At 46.1% G+C, this 14,517-nt stretch overlaps 1 protein-coding gene across 4 annotated transcripts in view; it reads left to right on the top strand.

Moving 5' to 3' along the window:
* The window catches only part of BCAS4 (breast carcinoma amplified sequence 4), a 68,713-nt gene that overhangs the window by 24,821 nt on the left and 29,375 nt on the right, over window positions 1-14,517 (top strand). For 2 of the 4 annotated variants that reach the window (XM_007475735.2, XM_056812945.1), the window contains exons 3-4: window positions 5,492-5,593; window positions 11,908-12,042. In XM_007475735.2, coding sequence (XP_007475797.1) covers window positions 5,492-5,593; window positions 11,908-12,042 — 237 coding nt within the window. Of the gene's footprint in view, window positions 1-5,491; window positions 5,594-11,907; window positions 12,043-12,846; window positions 13,187-14,517 lie in introns of those variants that run through there. The other 2 variants (XM_007475736.2, XM_016424571.2) reach the window with 2 other exon arrangements.

The raw sequence follows: 14,517 nt of genomic DNA, 5'->3' as shown, positions 1-14,517 counted from the left end.
GGGGCAGCAGCCAGCAGTGGAGAGGGAGAACACACCACACATGCCACACACACACACACACACACACACACACACACACACTCACACACATACTCTCTCTCTCTCACACACACACACACTCACGCCCTCCCCTCCCCCACCAAGTATTTCCTGAGGCGGCCATCTTGATAACTGCCTTCCCCTGAGATGGTCTTATTACACAGAGGATCGCAGACCGAGCCACAAGGTGGCACTCTCGGGCACCTCTGCGGGAAGATGTACAGTGGGGATGGAAATACTATATTTAACTCTCCTCTGGTTCCAGGCAGCTCACTGTACAAACATCTAGGAAGCCTCAAAAGGGCTTCAGCATGCTGAGGCCCAGGGGAAGTGCCCTTGTGGTAGCGTTCGGCCTTGGGCTTGTTTGCCCTCTCGCCCCTACCTAACTCCTTTCTACCTACTGTCAGTCCAAAGATGGTTCAAGAGGCCCCATGAGCACATGAGGAAAGCATTTGTCCCATGAAGGAATTGCCTTTGAGCTCCAAAGCTGTCCCTGGGGGGCTTCCCGGGGAGTTGGGAGATCCGGACTCTGGCCTTGTCTCTGTCACTCATTTTCTGGGTGACCTTGAAAAGCCACTTCCTCTTTCTTAGGGCTCACTTTCCTTCTCTCTAAAGGAAGGCCCTTGGACTTAATCACGGTCCCTGAGGCCCTTTCCATAGTCAACATTCCAGTTTCCAAGTTCTTTTCCTCAGATAGCCCAAGTTCTAAGGGCCCTCCCAGCGCTGACGTTCTAGGCCGTTAGGGCTCTCCCAGACACTCTCTTCTGAAGTCCTTCCCGCTCTGACTTTCTCTCTTCTGAGGGTCCTCCCAGTTCTCATGTTCGAGTTCTGAGGGTCTCCCCTCAGGATACTAGGATGTGATTATTTTCCAGGCCCTGCCCCAAAGGAGCTCCGGGGGCCGTCCCAACCTTCCCAAAGGCTAGGTGGCTGCTGGTGGAAGAGGGGCTTGGAAAACTTGGATTTGGGAGACTTTCCACCTGGCCTTCAAAGTATTCTGTTCTGTGACGCATTATGTAAGCTTTATCACTCCCGCCACATGAGAAACATCATGGCAGGTGCTTCTGGAGCTCTGGCGGTTCTGCTGGAATGGCGACCACTTGTGGAAGGGTTAGAGCCTTAGTCTTCAGTTCTGTGACCCATTCAGGCCCTGCTGCAAGGCTTCTTGCTCTAGGGAGGATGGGTGGTCACCCCGTGTGCGATCACCATCCCCGCCAGGACCTTGAGGCAACATCTCCTCGTTCAGAGATTGGAGCCACACTTCACGCTTCTATAGGGCTTTAAGGTGTTCCAAGCACTTTCCACGTCACAGCCCCACCACTAAGGATCCCGGCACCCCGTGGAATAGAAGCCAAAGCAGGCAGGCCCAGAGAAACGACGTCCCTTGGCCAGGATCACAGAGCCGGTCAGCGACAGAGCAGGACTTGAATGCAGGTCTTCTGACTCCAAGCCCTGTGCTCTTCATACTCTAGCTCCGCCATGGTATGCAGTCTAATTTTTAAAAATCGCTTTGTGACCCGTGGGATAAGGGAGCTCACGGACACTGCCAGAGCCATTCCCCCAGAGCTCCGGCGTGCCTGGGCCGGGCGACAAAGTCCATGCTGTTACTGGCCCAGCCGGTGGATCTGCTCACACTCCACAAACCCTGGGGACTGGGGGGGGAGTGAAGGGCCTCGGAGAGAAAGCTCATTTACAGAGGCCAAGGCTGTTCTCAGCTTGTGGCCCGGCAGCCCAGGCAGCCCAGGAGGCCTGACCACCACGACGGCCGAGATGAGGGGAGGCAGCCAGGCTCTCTATCGGGGTCCTCTCCTCCCGGACTATAAGTCCATGGGGGCGGCGACCATGGCTTATGCCCCCAATCCCGCAGTGCTGCCCGCACCTCGGGCAGACGAGAAATATCTTTTCTACTGAATTGAACTGAAATGGCAAAGTGGCATTTGGGCCTCCACAGAGACGAGGGTGGCCCTCCGCGGGCAGGGAGCAGCCCTGGCCAGGCAGAGTGAAGGATGGGTGCAGAAGGAATTAAAGAGAAGGCGCGCCATGTGGTTTGGCTGTAATAGAGGGGCTGCTGAAAGTAATACGTGGGGAAGCACTTTATCAGCTCTAAGGTGATGGTCATCCTGTATCAACTGCAAGGGGTTATACGCCTGTAATTTCAACTCCGTTTATTGGCCAGAGCGCTAGATTTGGAGTCAGGAGTCTTGGGTCTGCTGCTAGCTCTGTGTTCTTAGTTGAGCCAATTAACTTTTCTGAGACCGTTTCCTCTTTTTTAAAAATGAGAATAATACCTTTTTTTTTTAACCCTTATCTTCCATCTTAGAACCAACAGGCAGAAGAGCTGTAAGGGCTAGGCAATGGGGGTGAAGTGACTTGCCCAGGGTCACACAGCTAGGAAGTGTCTGAGGCCAGATTTGAACCCAGAACCTCCCTTCTCTAGGCCTGGCTCTCCATCCACTGAGCCACTCAGCTGCCCCCAATAATACCTTTTCTATCTACCTTCATTCAGGGTGGTGATCAAGAAAACACTTTCTAAATGGTGACGGTCTAGAAAGGGCAGTATTGTCATCCCGGGAGCAGCGGGGATCACTCGCCAGCTCTCACCCGTTCTTCCTTTAGTTCTGGTGTAGTGGGGGGACCCCAGGTGGGTCGAAATCAGTGGCCTAGTTGTAAGAGTTGCCAGTACTTGGTCCTCTGTAGGGTCCGCGACTTCTCAAGGCTCCCAACACCTTGAATCCCCCCTTTTTCACTGGAGCCGCTTATCTTGGGCCCTTTCTCTGCAGCCTGAAGCCCACCTTTCTCCTGGGAGCTGGCTGTCCCTCCCTGTCAATAGTGGGAGAAAAGCGCTCCCTGGCCTGAGTCCAGCAGCTGCATTTGGCAGTCCTTCTCCTTCTTGGGTCAAGTGTGTTTTGCTTTGCTTCCCTGGGGCCCTGAGTCACTGAGGAGATTCCTGGCTTCCCAGCGGCGGGCCAGCCTGGGCCTCAGCAGCCAGTGCCCACACCTTTCAGGAGGGCACTTGGGGGCGGGCAGGAAAACGGCCCCCAGGATGGGGTCTGCACTGTTGTGTTGCGGGATTGGGCCCTGTCCAGGCTCAGGGGAAGCTTTTCAGTTCCTAATCTGATACCCCTTCGCTTCTCCTTGGAGTCTCCTGAGGGGGCCTTCCTTAATATAAACATTCACTTTGAAATGGGCCTTTATACCTCAAAGAACTGGATCCAAAAGGGCTTCGGAAAACCCATCTGCAGACTGTTCTCTTCCGGTTGCTGAGGAGGACCCCAGGGGTCAGGAACGGAGCCACCTGCTCTCTACACAGAGCTGGGCTCCCTGGGCTGGCTCAGGGCTCTCCTCAGCAGACCATGTTGCTGTAAGTCACCAGACTGAAGGTGCTTTCCCCAGGAATTCCCAGCATCGTGCAGGGGTTCCACCCGACTGGAGAAGCCCCTTCTCCTCTTCTGTCCCGCGCTGTTCCCCTCCGAGCATTTCTTTCATCGCCTTTTGTTCCACAAAGCCAACTGCTTGAATCTTGTGCCACTTTTTTTTTCTTTTTCTGCCTCTGAAAAAGATGAAAAAGTGCCAGGAAAGGGTGAGAGAGAAGATGTGGGCTTGCTCCACTGACACTCTGACCTTGAAGCAATGATAATTTTTTACTCTTTGCTGCACGGAGTAATTCTCTTCCTGGTTGCTGCCCTGTGGCGGGGCTCTCTCCAGATAGGGATTCTGCGAAGAAGGCCCTGGGCATCTGGCTACTCCCCGTGGGCCAGGGCCAGGAGACGGGTGGGAGGGGGGTGGAGAGAGGTTGATACCCCACCAAGGCCGCAGAATTGGGGGTTGGAAGCCCAGCCCTCCTCAGGAGTTGAGGGAATGTGGAGGTTCCACCCAGGCCGGGATCATGGAGAGCTGAAGTCTCCCCAGCTGGTTGTCTCTTTCCATTCACTCCATTTTGGTTTTACAAAAATAAGCTTCTTTGAAGCAGAGCAGCGAGGCACTGGTTCCTTTTTGATGGTCCCTCCCACTGCTTGATCTGGTTTCCTGTCAGACATAATGAGCTCGAGAAATTGGCCCGGTTCCCCCCCACCCGCCTCCCCCCAAGCAGGTGTACCGTGATTGCTCGCTTGGTTTTCCACTTTGGGCCTCAATTTGACGTTTCTCAGACCCTTCCCCAAACTGGGAGCAGGAAAGGCCTCTTTGGTTTCTGGCCAATGAGAACAAGGTGTCGGGGGCAGGGAAGAGCAGCTCTCCAAATAAGGAAGGAGCAGAGGGTAATGGGAAGGGAATGTTGAGGAAGATGGACAACAAAAACTGCTGGCAATCTTCTCTCCTGGAAGGAGACCTGCGCCGGCTCCCAAGAGCATTCCCCTCTCTCCCTCCCACTCCTCTGCCCCAAGAAAGCAGCACCCAGCAGATGGGCCTAGAATGTCAGAGCAGGAAGGGATCCAGAACACAGGATCTGAAGAGTCCTTCTAGAACCCCCGGCTAAGCCTTCCTTTGGTAGATGAGGGAGCAGGCCTAGAGAGGTGAAGGACGATCCAAATTCACAGGGATGGGAGGTGGTGCAGTCAGGACTGCAGTGCAGATGATTAAAATCCTGGCTTTAGGAGCTGTTCCTCCGGATTAACCCTCTCATTATAGATGAGAAAATGGAGACTCAGGACTTGTCCAAGGTTGCCCAACCGCTAAGTTTCAGTGGAAGGATTTTAACTTGCATCTTTCTAATTCCAAGTCCGGCATCTCTCCACTCTACCATTCTGCCTCTCTCATATTTCCTTGGATTCCCACCAGAGCCCAGGGCTTGCCTCATAATTAAGGAAAGAAGTATTGATTGACTCTGGCTTTGATGAGTTCTTTTCATATTCAGTGCTTTTAAGAAAATGTGTCTGAAGGGGCAGCTGGGTAACCCAGTAGATTGAGAGCCAGGCCTAGAGATGGGAGGTCTTGGGTTCAAATTTGGCTTCAGACACTTCCCAGCTGTGTGACCCTGGGCAAGTCACTTGACCCCCATTGCTTAGCCTTTACCACTCTTCTGCCTTGGAGCCAAACACAATATTGATTCCAAGTCGGAAAGTATGGGTTTAAAAGAAAAAAAAAGAAAATGTATCTGAATTTGAGGGGAGGTAGGTGAGAAAAATTATCCAGGTAACTAATTTGTTTTAGTTTTGTTTGGATTTTAGAAAATTAGTGAATTCCATTCCTTTTTTTTTTTGCCTCTTAATTTGGGTTGATTCCTATCTCTGATAATAATGTTAGTAAGGTGTCACAATACATTATGATATACTGATGTGCCAGCAAGTCACAGGTCACAGCAGCCACTCAGTGTCCCAGGGAGAGTGAATCTCCTCTACTCTTCCCTCCCAGACCCGTGCCAGACCCAATCAGTCCCCTTCATGGAGGAAGACATGGAATAGGGAGCAGGGCCCCAGAGAACCCTCCACCCTGACGACGGCTGCTTTGTTTCACACAGATCAGGAGTGACACGTCGCACATTCTGGATGAAAATATTCCGCTTGTTAAAGCCAAAGTGATGGAGATGAATGGCATATACACCAAAGTGGATAAATTAGAGGTTTGTCATGTTGATCTTTGAAGGTGCTTGAAAATCAGTTGCAGGTGGGGTGAGTGGGTGGGGATCCTTTGCCTTCTCTCTCCATCTGGTTCTGTGGAGAAGGCGCTGGAGGGTAGAGAACTAGATTGTTGTACTAGAACCCCAAACCTCAGCACTTTCTCTGTCTCTTTGTCTCTGTCTTTTTCCTATCTTTTCTCAGAAATATTGTTATTAATAGATATACATTTTTATTTTTACATCACCTATATTCTGTGTCCCTCTTCAGTCATAGGAAACTACCTCATATAACAAAGAATTTTTTCTAAGATGAAGAAGAGGAAAAAAATGAGCAAAATCAACTAAAACATTGGAAAAAAAATCTGACATCTGCAGTACTCCCTTCATCTAAACATGTCACCTCTGCAAAGGGGCAGAGGGAGAGGTGTCTTCTCATAGATCTTCTTTAGAACCAAAAGTATTCTTTATGATTCCTATTTCAACTGTTTTGGGATCACTATTCTTTACATGTAGTTTTGAAGATTGTTTTCCTGGCTCTACTTATGTCATTTTATATCATCAGTTCACATAAGTCTTTCCATGTTTCTCTGTGGTCATTATGTTTATCATTTCTTTTTTTTCGGTGAATTTTAAGGATCATATTCATGTACCACAATTTATTTAGCTATTCTCCAATCCATGGTCATTTACTGTGTTTGCAGTTATTTGTTACCACAAAAAGTGCTGCTATAAACATTTGGCCCTCCCTTTTTTGTCAGTTAGTTCCTTGGGAATATATACCTCATAGTGAAATCTCTGGGCAAAAAAGTCTGCATATTTTCATTACTTCTTTGGGTAATTTCAAACTGCTTTCCATAGTCAATTCACAACTCCACCAACAATGCATTAGTATGTCTCTCTTTTTTATGCCCCCTTCAACATTGACTACTCCTCTCTTTTAGGCTTTCTGCAATAGAATCTGAGTGGATTTGCCTTAGGAAGCAGGGTCAGCTGAGGGCTGGGAGTGAATATTGTTTAAAAAGTTGACATTAGGGGGCAACTGGGTAGTTCAGTGGATTGAGAGCCAGACCTAGAGATGGGAGGTCCTAGGTTCAATTCTGGCCTCAGTCTGTGTGACCCTGGGCAAGTCACTTGACCCCCATTGCCTAGCCCTTACCACTCTTCTGCTTTGGAACTAATACACAGTATTGATTCCAAGACAGAAGGTAAGGGTTTAAAAAAAATAAATCAAAATTAAAAGTTGATATTAAAATAGCTGATTAATTTTAATTTTACTTATTGGATATTTCAAAGAGGGAAAAAGCTAAGGTTTATAGCTTCTTCTTCCTGTTCTCTATCCCACTTTTACCAGCTCTAAAATTGAAATCCTATCTTTATTCCCTTTGCATGCAATGATGTTCCCAGCTTGGATAAAGCTGGTTTCTATGTACTCTCTAGCCTGGCTTGGGCCACTTTTTTCATTCCATTAGAGAGAGCAACGGGCTTCTATCTGAGTCCCTTCCCTTGGTTCTGGGAATGAGCGAAGGCAAATCTGAGCAGAGTCAGGGGCCCCCAGAGGTCATCAGCCCCAGCCTGTCTGATCCTGCCTGATTGATACTTGATTCTTGACTGTGGTCTCTACCCTACTTCCTGAATCCTGTCTCACAATTCCAATACGACAAAATCCTTGCGATCTATTTGATCTTAGCTGGAACCAACAATAAAGACTCTTTTTATGAAAAGGTGGTCTTGTTGGAAGTTACAGGAGTCTGAGTTGGCTTATAAAACTTCCTGCCCTTCTCTGCCCCTTTTGAATTCTGCCCACTTCCAAATTATTTTAAATACTTCAAGCATTTGTGAGTGCTTCAGGATAGCTACTCCTTCCATGACACGGATTGCAACCCTTCCAAAGTTTAGTTGATGTTCTTTTCTTTTCCTTTTAAAAAAACCATTCGCTTCCGTCTTCATCTCACTTCTAAGACCGAAGAGCAGCAAAGGCTAGGCCATGGGGATTAAGTGACTTGCCCAGAGTCACGAAGCTAGGAAGTGTCTGAATCCAGATTTGGATTCTGGTCTTCCTGACTATACCAACTAGCTGCCCCCTAAGTTGATGCTCTTACAGAGCTGCTGTGTCCAAGAATTTCATCAACCTGAAAACAATCTGGTTTCCAACTTATACTAGGCTTGTCCCTGGATGATAGAACTGTATTCTGTAACCACATCCTTACTCCAAGGTTTTCAGTAGAGTAGAACATGCTGGAAATGTATTCCCCTCGGAAGAGCTGTTAAGAAGCAGGGTCATCTCTACACCACGATGAGATCATCCCAGTTATCCACATTTAGTGAAGCGCCAATCCCCACGCTAAATAGGAATAACTCCCATTGCTAGTGCGCTTTCACATTTACAAGGTGATTTCCTCACTACAGCTGCCTAAGTATGCAGTATTTTCACTTCCATTTAACCGAGAAGGAAACCAAGTCTCAGAGAGGTTAAGTGATTTACCTACCATTACCCAGCCATGAAGGATCTGAATTGGCATTTGAACCCAGGTCTCTGAGCTCTGAAACAGCTGCTCTTCCTACAAGTCTACCCTGGCTCACTAAGCCAACCCCAGAATTCACTTGGGGTTGGAGCCTAGCTGTTTTGAATGTAGTGAGGTGGTAGGATGGGAATGTAACCAGGAACAGTGATGGGACTTTTAAATGGGCTCTCCTTGGTCTCAGGGCCGGCCATGAGGAGAAGGGGATCCAGTTGGTTAGCTAGTGGTCAACGAACCCATTTTTGTGACTTTCTACCATCAAGGCTTCCTCTCCAGGGTTTTATAAAGTGCATTGAGATTCTCTGGACACTAAAAACATGTAAATTGTTCCTGGCAGTAGTGAGGCTGCTACTTGAGGCAATTAGTTTAACATCTGTTGCCAACCTGCTCTGAGATGGATTTGATTTGACTGCTCCGGGACAAGTAGAACAGCATCTGGGACTAGTGCTAGGTCTTCTGGCTAGCCCTCTCCCCTCATTCACCCCCATGGAGTCATGAGATGAATTTTGAGACAGTATAGTGTAGTAGAGAGAACACTCAACTTGGAGGTCATAGGATCACAGGGTTAGAGCTTGAAGGGGCCATATAGGCCGTCAAGTCAAGGCCCCTGGGTTCAAATCCTAGCACTGACATTAGTATATGACTTTAGGCAAGTTGTTTCACCTCTTAGTCTCTGTTTCCTTAGCTGTAATAATTTAATTGACTATATATTAGTAAATTAAAGGGTTATTATTCCTGTAAAGAGTGCCAGTTTTTCTCATTAGAACCATACCCAACCCTATCTCCCCTCTCCTTTTCACAGCAGGGTCCTCAACTCTAATTGAGGAACCAAGTTTTGGGTAGGATTGTGAGGAAGAGGGAACAAGGAAAAGAGCACTAGCAGTTTCTTCTCCCCCTCCCCCATTTGAATAAGTTTATTTAGAAAAATTTAGAACATTATTCCTTGGTTACAATACTCACTTTATTTCCCTCCCTCCCCTCCTCCCACTCTTCCTGCAATCAACACGCAATTTCATTGTTTATTACTTGTGTCCTTGATCAGGACCTATTTGCATGTTGGTGTTTGCACTAGGATGTTCATTTAGAGTCTACATCCCCAGCCATATCCCTTCGACCCATGTATTCAAGCAGTTGTTTTTCTTTGGTGTTTTTACTCCCACAGTGTTTCCTCTGAACGTGGATAGTGGTTTTTCTCTTAGGTTCCTCCAGGTTGTTCAGGATCACTGCATTGCCACTAATGGAGAAGTCTATTACATTTGATTGTACCACAATGTATTAGTCTCTGTGTACAATGTTCTCCTGGTTCTGCTCCTTTCGCTTTGCATCACTTCCTGGAGGTTGTTCCAGTCTCCATGGAATTCCTCCACTTTATTATTCCTTTGAGCACAATAGTATTCCATCACCAACATATACCACAATTTGTTCAGCCATTCCCCAATTGAAGGGCGTCCCCTCATTTTCCAATTTTTTGCCACCACAAAGAGCGCAGCTATAAATATTTTTGTACATTTTTTTCCCTTATTATCTCTTTGGGGTACAAACCCAGTAGCACTAGCAGTTTCAAGCATTGAAAGGCTTAGGATTTTCTACTCAACTGAAGGAAAGATGGAAGTAGAAGAGCTGAGGGTGAGGATGGCAGAAACCAGCCTGGCACCGAGGCAGTGTAGCATGATAGTAGGACCACCAGATTTAGGGGTGGGAGGCGGAGGCTGTAACACTAGTTCTGACTTTTAGCTGCCTGATGGGTGAGCTCACAATTCTCTCAGAGTTTAGGATCATTGATATAGAGCTGGACGGGACATTATTGATCATCTAGTCCAGCGGTTCTCAACCTCTCAATTTGTAGCAATGAGAATACATGATGCATATCAGGTATTTAAATTCTGAATCATAACTGTAGCAAAATTACAGTTTTGAAGTAGCCACCAAAATAATATTTTTTGTTTTGGGGTCACTGCAACATGAGGAACTGTATTGCAGGGTCATGGTATTAGAAAGGTTGAGAACCATTGATCTAGTCCACTCCTTTCATTTTATAGATGATGAAATAGAGGCCCAGACAAGGAAACACTGACTTGCTTTAATTTCTTCATCTGTAAAATGGGGATAATGATATTGAATGGCCTGTTTCAGCCTTGTATAAACTAAAGGTTTTTCAGATGTGAGAATTTATTGTTGCTATAATGTTATCCTCATTGTATCATCCTGCTCACCTAGTGTCAGATTCCCAGAAAAGATCCAAATAGCAGATGTTCTTCTCATGGAAACAAGGGGCTTTCTGGGTAGAGAAGAGCCTTCTGGACACCTTCTAGTCACAGTATGAGCCTTGAATTTAGAGTCACAATACTCAGGTTTGACCCTGACTCTGCCACTTACTATTTGGGCATCACTTCCCCTCTCTGGCCTCTCTTGGTCCTCTGTACAAGAAAGGGCTCCAAGTTCATTTTCTAGTTTTAAATCCTATGACTCTTCAGGTTTGTAAGGTCTGAGGTCTTTTCTAGACAGTGTTTTTACTAAACCTTGGGTGAATTGGGGGCAAGAAGAGGGGAAGGGGCAAGGAAGGAAAGAAACTTCCCAGATAGACTTAAAACAAAAAAACAACCTGACCAAAACAACCCTCTGGGTGTTGAATGAAATTTGTGCCTGGCCCATGGGGCCCCGGTAGGTTGGGCCTTGCAGGTTTCTTTCTCTCTGCCTGCTGTGGTTTTGCCATGAGGCAGTTATTGGCATTTCAAAGGCAGCTCAAGCCTTGGAATGATTACATTCCAGTGCAGTGCCTCACACTCCCTACCAGAATGGTATTAATGTGAGAGGAGAAATGGCAGTTGTTTGTAGGAAGCAGAGCATGAGGAAGAGAGAGAGACTCTTTGAGACTCAACTCTTTGAGACTGTATGAATTGACTCAGAGAGAGTGAAGAGAAGGAGGCAATGCCCTCGTCAGTAGGGGACTTTCTGGTCTATTTTTACAGTGGCCAAGTGGACCCTGAACTCCTTCTTTCTCTCCACTCTTTTTCTCCCTTCCTCCCAGAGGGTCGATTGGCTTCTCAGGCTGTGACAGAGCTATTGTTGAAAAATCACATCTGCTTGAGCACCTGAAATATTGTGGCAGTAATACCATCTTGAATTTCTTTAATGCCTTTTGGCCAAGGAGCTTCAAAGAACTGATCTCATTCATTCCCAGGCTTGGGAAATGGGAGGAATTCTGTAGGACAGTATTTTTACCCTACAGATCATCTAGTCCAAACTTCTCCTATGACAAAGGAGAAACTTGAAACCTAGAGTGATTCCATGACTTGCCTAAAGTCATACAGGAAATAGCTTGGTGAGCCAGGATTTGAATCCAAGTCTTGAGACTCTAAGCCTAATGCTCCCTTTCCACTGCACCATGTTTCTTATTTGCCTCTCCATTAGAAGCAACTGAAGCCCAGAGAGGTTAAGAAACTTTGCTGAGGCCACACTGAAAAACAACAGCCAGTGTAGCAGCCTCATTTTCAGTGGTTGTCTGAAGTATGTCCACTTGGACCCTAGGATCCCCAGGAACTAGTCCTCCTGTTGTGTCCTCCCAGGGATGGCTGTGGGGCATTGCATGAAACCTGAGCTGCTGAAGGAAGACTTGTGGTAGTAATTAGGGGTTTTGACGTCTTGCTCTGGGCCATGGATCTACAGCCAGGAATGTGTTCAAATCCAAGGCAGATGTGTCTAAGTTTTTCTCCTGGTTTTGTTTTCTCATCTCTACCCATGTTCTCTTCCACTCTCCCTTCCCTCAAAAAAAAAAAAAACCCAACCCCTTCCCCTAAGGCATTTGTGAAGATGGTGGGACACCATGTCTCCTTCCTGGAGGCACAAGTACTCCAGGCTGAGAAAGATTATGGAACATTCCCTCACACCCTTCGAAAGTGGTTTCAGTCATCCAGTTTGCCAGCCTTCCGAAATGTGAGTATCGCACCTTCTTCTGGCAGGGAGAGGGGTGGAAAACTGACCCTGACTGAATATTGTATGTGTGGAGAGAAAGGGCTTTCTGGTGCTATATAGAGTTCAAACTGTTTTACTTCCTCTCCAATTTGGATGCTGGCATCATTCAAAGCCCCTTTGGCCCTGCCAATCTAAGGATTTAGTTCCAGCTTTGCCACTAACAAAGAAGCTGAATGACTTTGAGCAAGTCACTTCCCTTCCTGCAGTTCAGCTTCATTCTAGGAATTAGATACTGTACAGATATCTTCTGACATTCAAGGTGCCATGTTTTAAGGGGCCTTCCCTGTCTGCCAGTCAATGGGATTGTGATTTAGTCTATGGTGATGGGAGGGAAATGGTAACCCAAAGGGCAAGGCCCTTGCTACCTGGCTGGATCTGTGAGTTCAACAACACACCTCATCTCTACACCCATGCAGGTCATGGGCTTCTCTCCCCACTAGTCCCATCATGTGGGCTGCCTCTGAATATTTTTTAGAACTCTGGCCTGGTATCGAAGAAACTTGGGTTCAAATCTCAGATCTGCCACTAATTCACCATCTAATTTTGGATCCAGTTACTTAAAAGCTCTTTGTGTTTCCTCCTCTGGACAGTGAAGATCTTAGACCAAGATGTTTGCCAAGGTCTTTGCCAACTCAGATGTTTGGCACTTTATCTCATGGCACTTAATCACATACTATTGAGTGTTGCAGTTCAGAGGGATCCTAGAGTTAGAGCTAGCCGAGACCTCAGAGGCCGTTGAATCTAACGAACCCTTTTATTTTACAGATGAGGAAACTGAGACACAGAGAGTTAGGTGACTTTTTCAGAGTCACACAGCTAGTAATTGTCTGAGGTGGGATTTGAATTCAACTTTTCCTGACTATAAATCCAGGGAATACTTTCTATACCACTTGGCTGTCTTAATTCTCCAACTGGATGGTGAAACAAGGACCTTATAATTCCCTTGGGGCTGGTAGAGTGTCTCCTTGCATGTACCAGGCCCTGGGCAAATATTTGTTTTTAACAACAATAATAACTGACATTTATGTACTGCCCACTATGTGCCAGGTACTGTGCTTGATTGATTCCTGGGAAAATGTAAAAATAAAATATTTTTAAAATTTGATTTTATTGATTAATTAAGAAATTTTTTCCATGGTTACATGATTCATGTTCTTTCTCTCCCCTCCCCCTGCCCCCTCCTATAGCCAACACGTAATTCCACTGGGTTTTACATGTGCCATTGATCAAGACCTATTTCCCTATTAATATTTGTATCAGAGTGATCCTTTAGAGTCTACACCCCCAATCATATCCCCATTGAACCATGTGATCAAGCAGTTGTTTTTCTTCTATGTTTCTGTTCCCACAGTTCTTTCTCTGGATGTGGATGGTATTCTAAAAATAAAATATTAAAGACACCTAGAAAAGGATTCACTTCACTGTCCACTGAGGGTCAGAATGATTTCATCCAGAAGGGGTCATAAGAAACTAACCTCAGGGCACCTAGGTGGCTTAGTGGATAGAGGGCTAGGTCTAAAGATGGGGGGGTCCTGGGTTCAAATGTAGCCTCAGACACTTCCAAGCTGTGTGACTCTGGGCAAGTCACTTAACTCCCATCGCCTTATTCCTTTTCTGCCTTGGAATTGATACTAAGTATCAATTCTAAGACAGAAGATAAGGGTTTAAATATTAAAAAGAAAGTAACCACTCTTAATTCTTATTTTGAGAGAGTCACTAGACTGGTAGATGAGAGTAAAGCTATAATCACAAATTAGCTACATAGCAACAAAGCACTTGCTCATTCTCTGCTAATCTTATGTATAAGAAGGAGATGTGGACTAAACAGTAGTAAGATGTGTGGACTAGATAGTAGCAGGAATAAAGGAAGGAAAGAAGCATTTAGTAAATCTCTGCAATGTGGCAGGCACTGTGCCAAGCACTTTACAAATATCACATTTGATCCTCACAACAATCCTGGGTGGTAGATGCCATTATTATTATTTCCATTTTACAATTGAAGAAACCAAGACAAACAGAGGTGAAGTGACTTACCCAAGGTAACACAGCTAGTATTGAAGGACCAATTTGAACTCAGGTCTTCCTGATTCTAGCCTAGTGCTCTATGTACTACATTACCTAGCTACCTCCTAGGCAAATAGGGATTAAGTGACTTGCCCAAGGTCATCCAGCTAGGAAGCTTTTGAAGCAGGATTTGAACTCAGGTCTTCCTGACTCCAGACCCAGTACTCTATCTACTATACCACCAAGTTTTTTTTATCTGAACTTAAAAAATACCAAATAAAATGTAGAATAGAAAAAGGAGGATTATACATGAAACTGCATGTCTATTATGTACAGCAGATTACTGTTCTTCATAAGGGTATAATAAATTTAATGTGTAACTTTCAGGGCAATGGTGCTTGCCTATATTTCTTCCCGGCCTTCTTTCTGTCC

The sequence above is a fragment of the Monodelphis domestica genome, chromosome 1, assembly GCF_027887165.1.
Source record: "Monodelphis domestica isolate mMonDom1 chromosome 1, mMonDom1.pri, whole genome shotgun sequence".
In the NCBI taxonomy this organism is placed as follows: domain Eukaryota; kingdom Metazoa; phylum Chordata; class Mammalia; order Didelphimorphia; family Didelphidae; genus Monodelphis; species Monodelphis domestica.
Note: the sequence above shows the minus strand (reverse complement) of the source record. Positions and strands in the feature narration are given on the sequence as shown.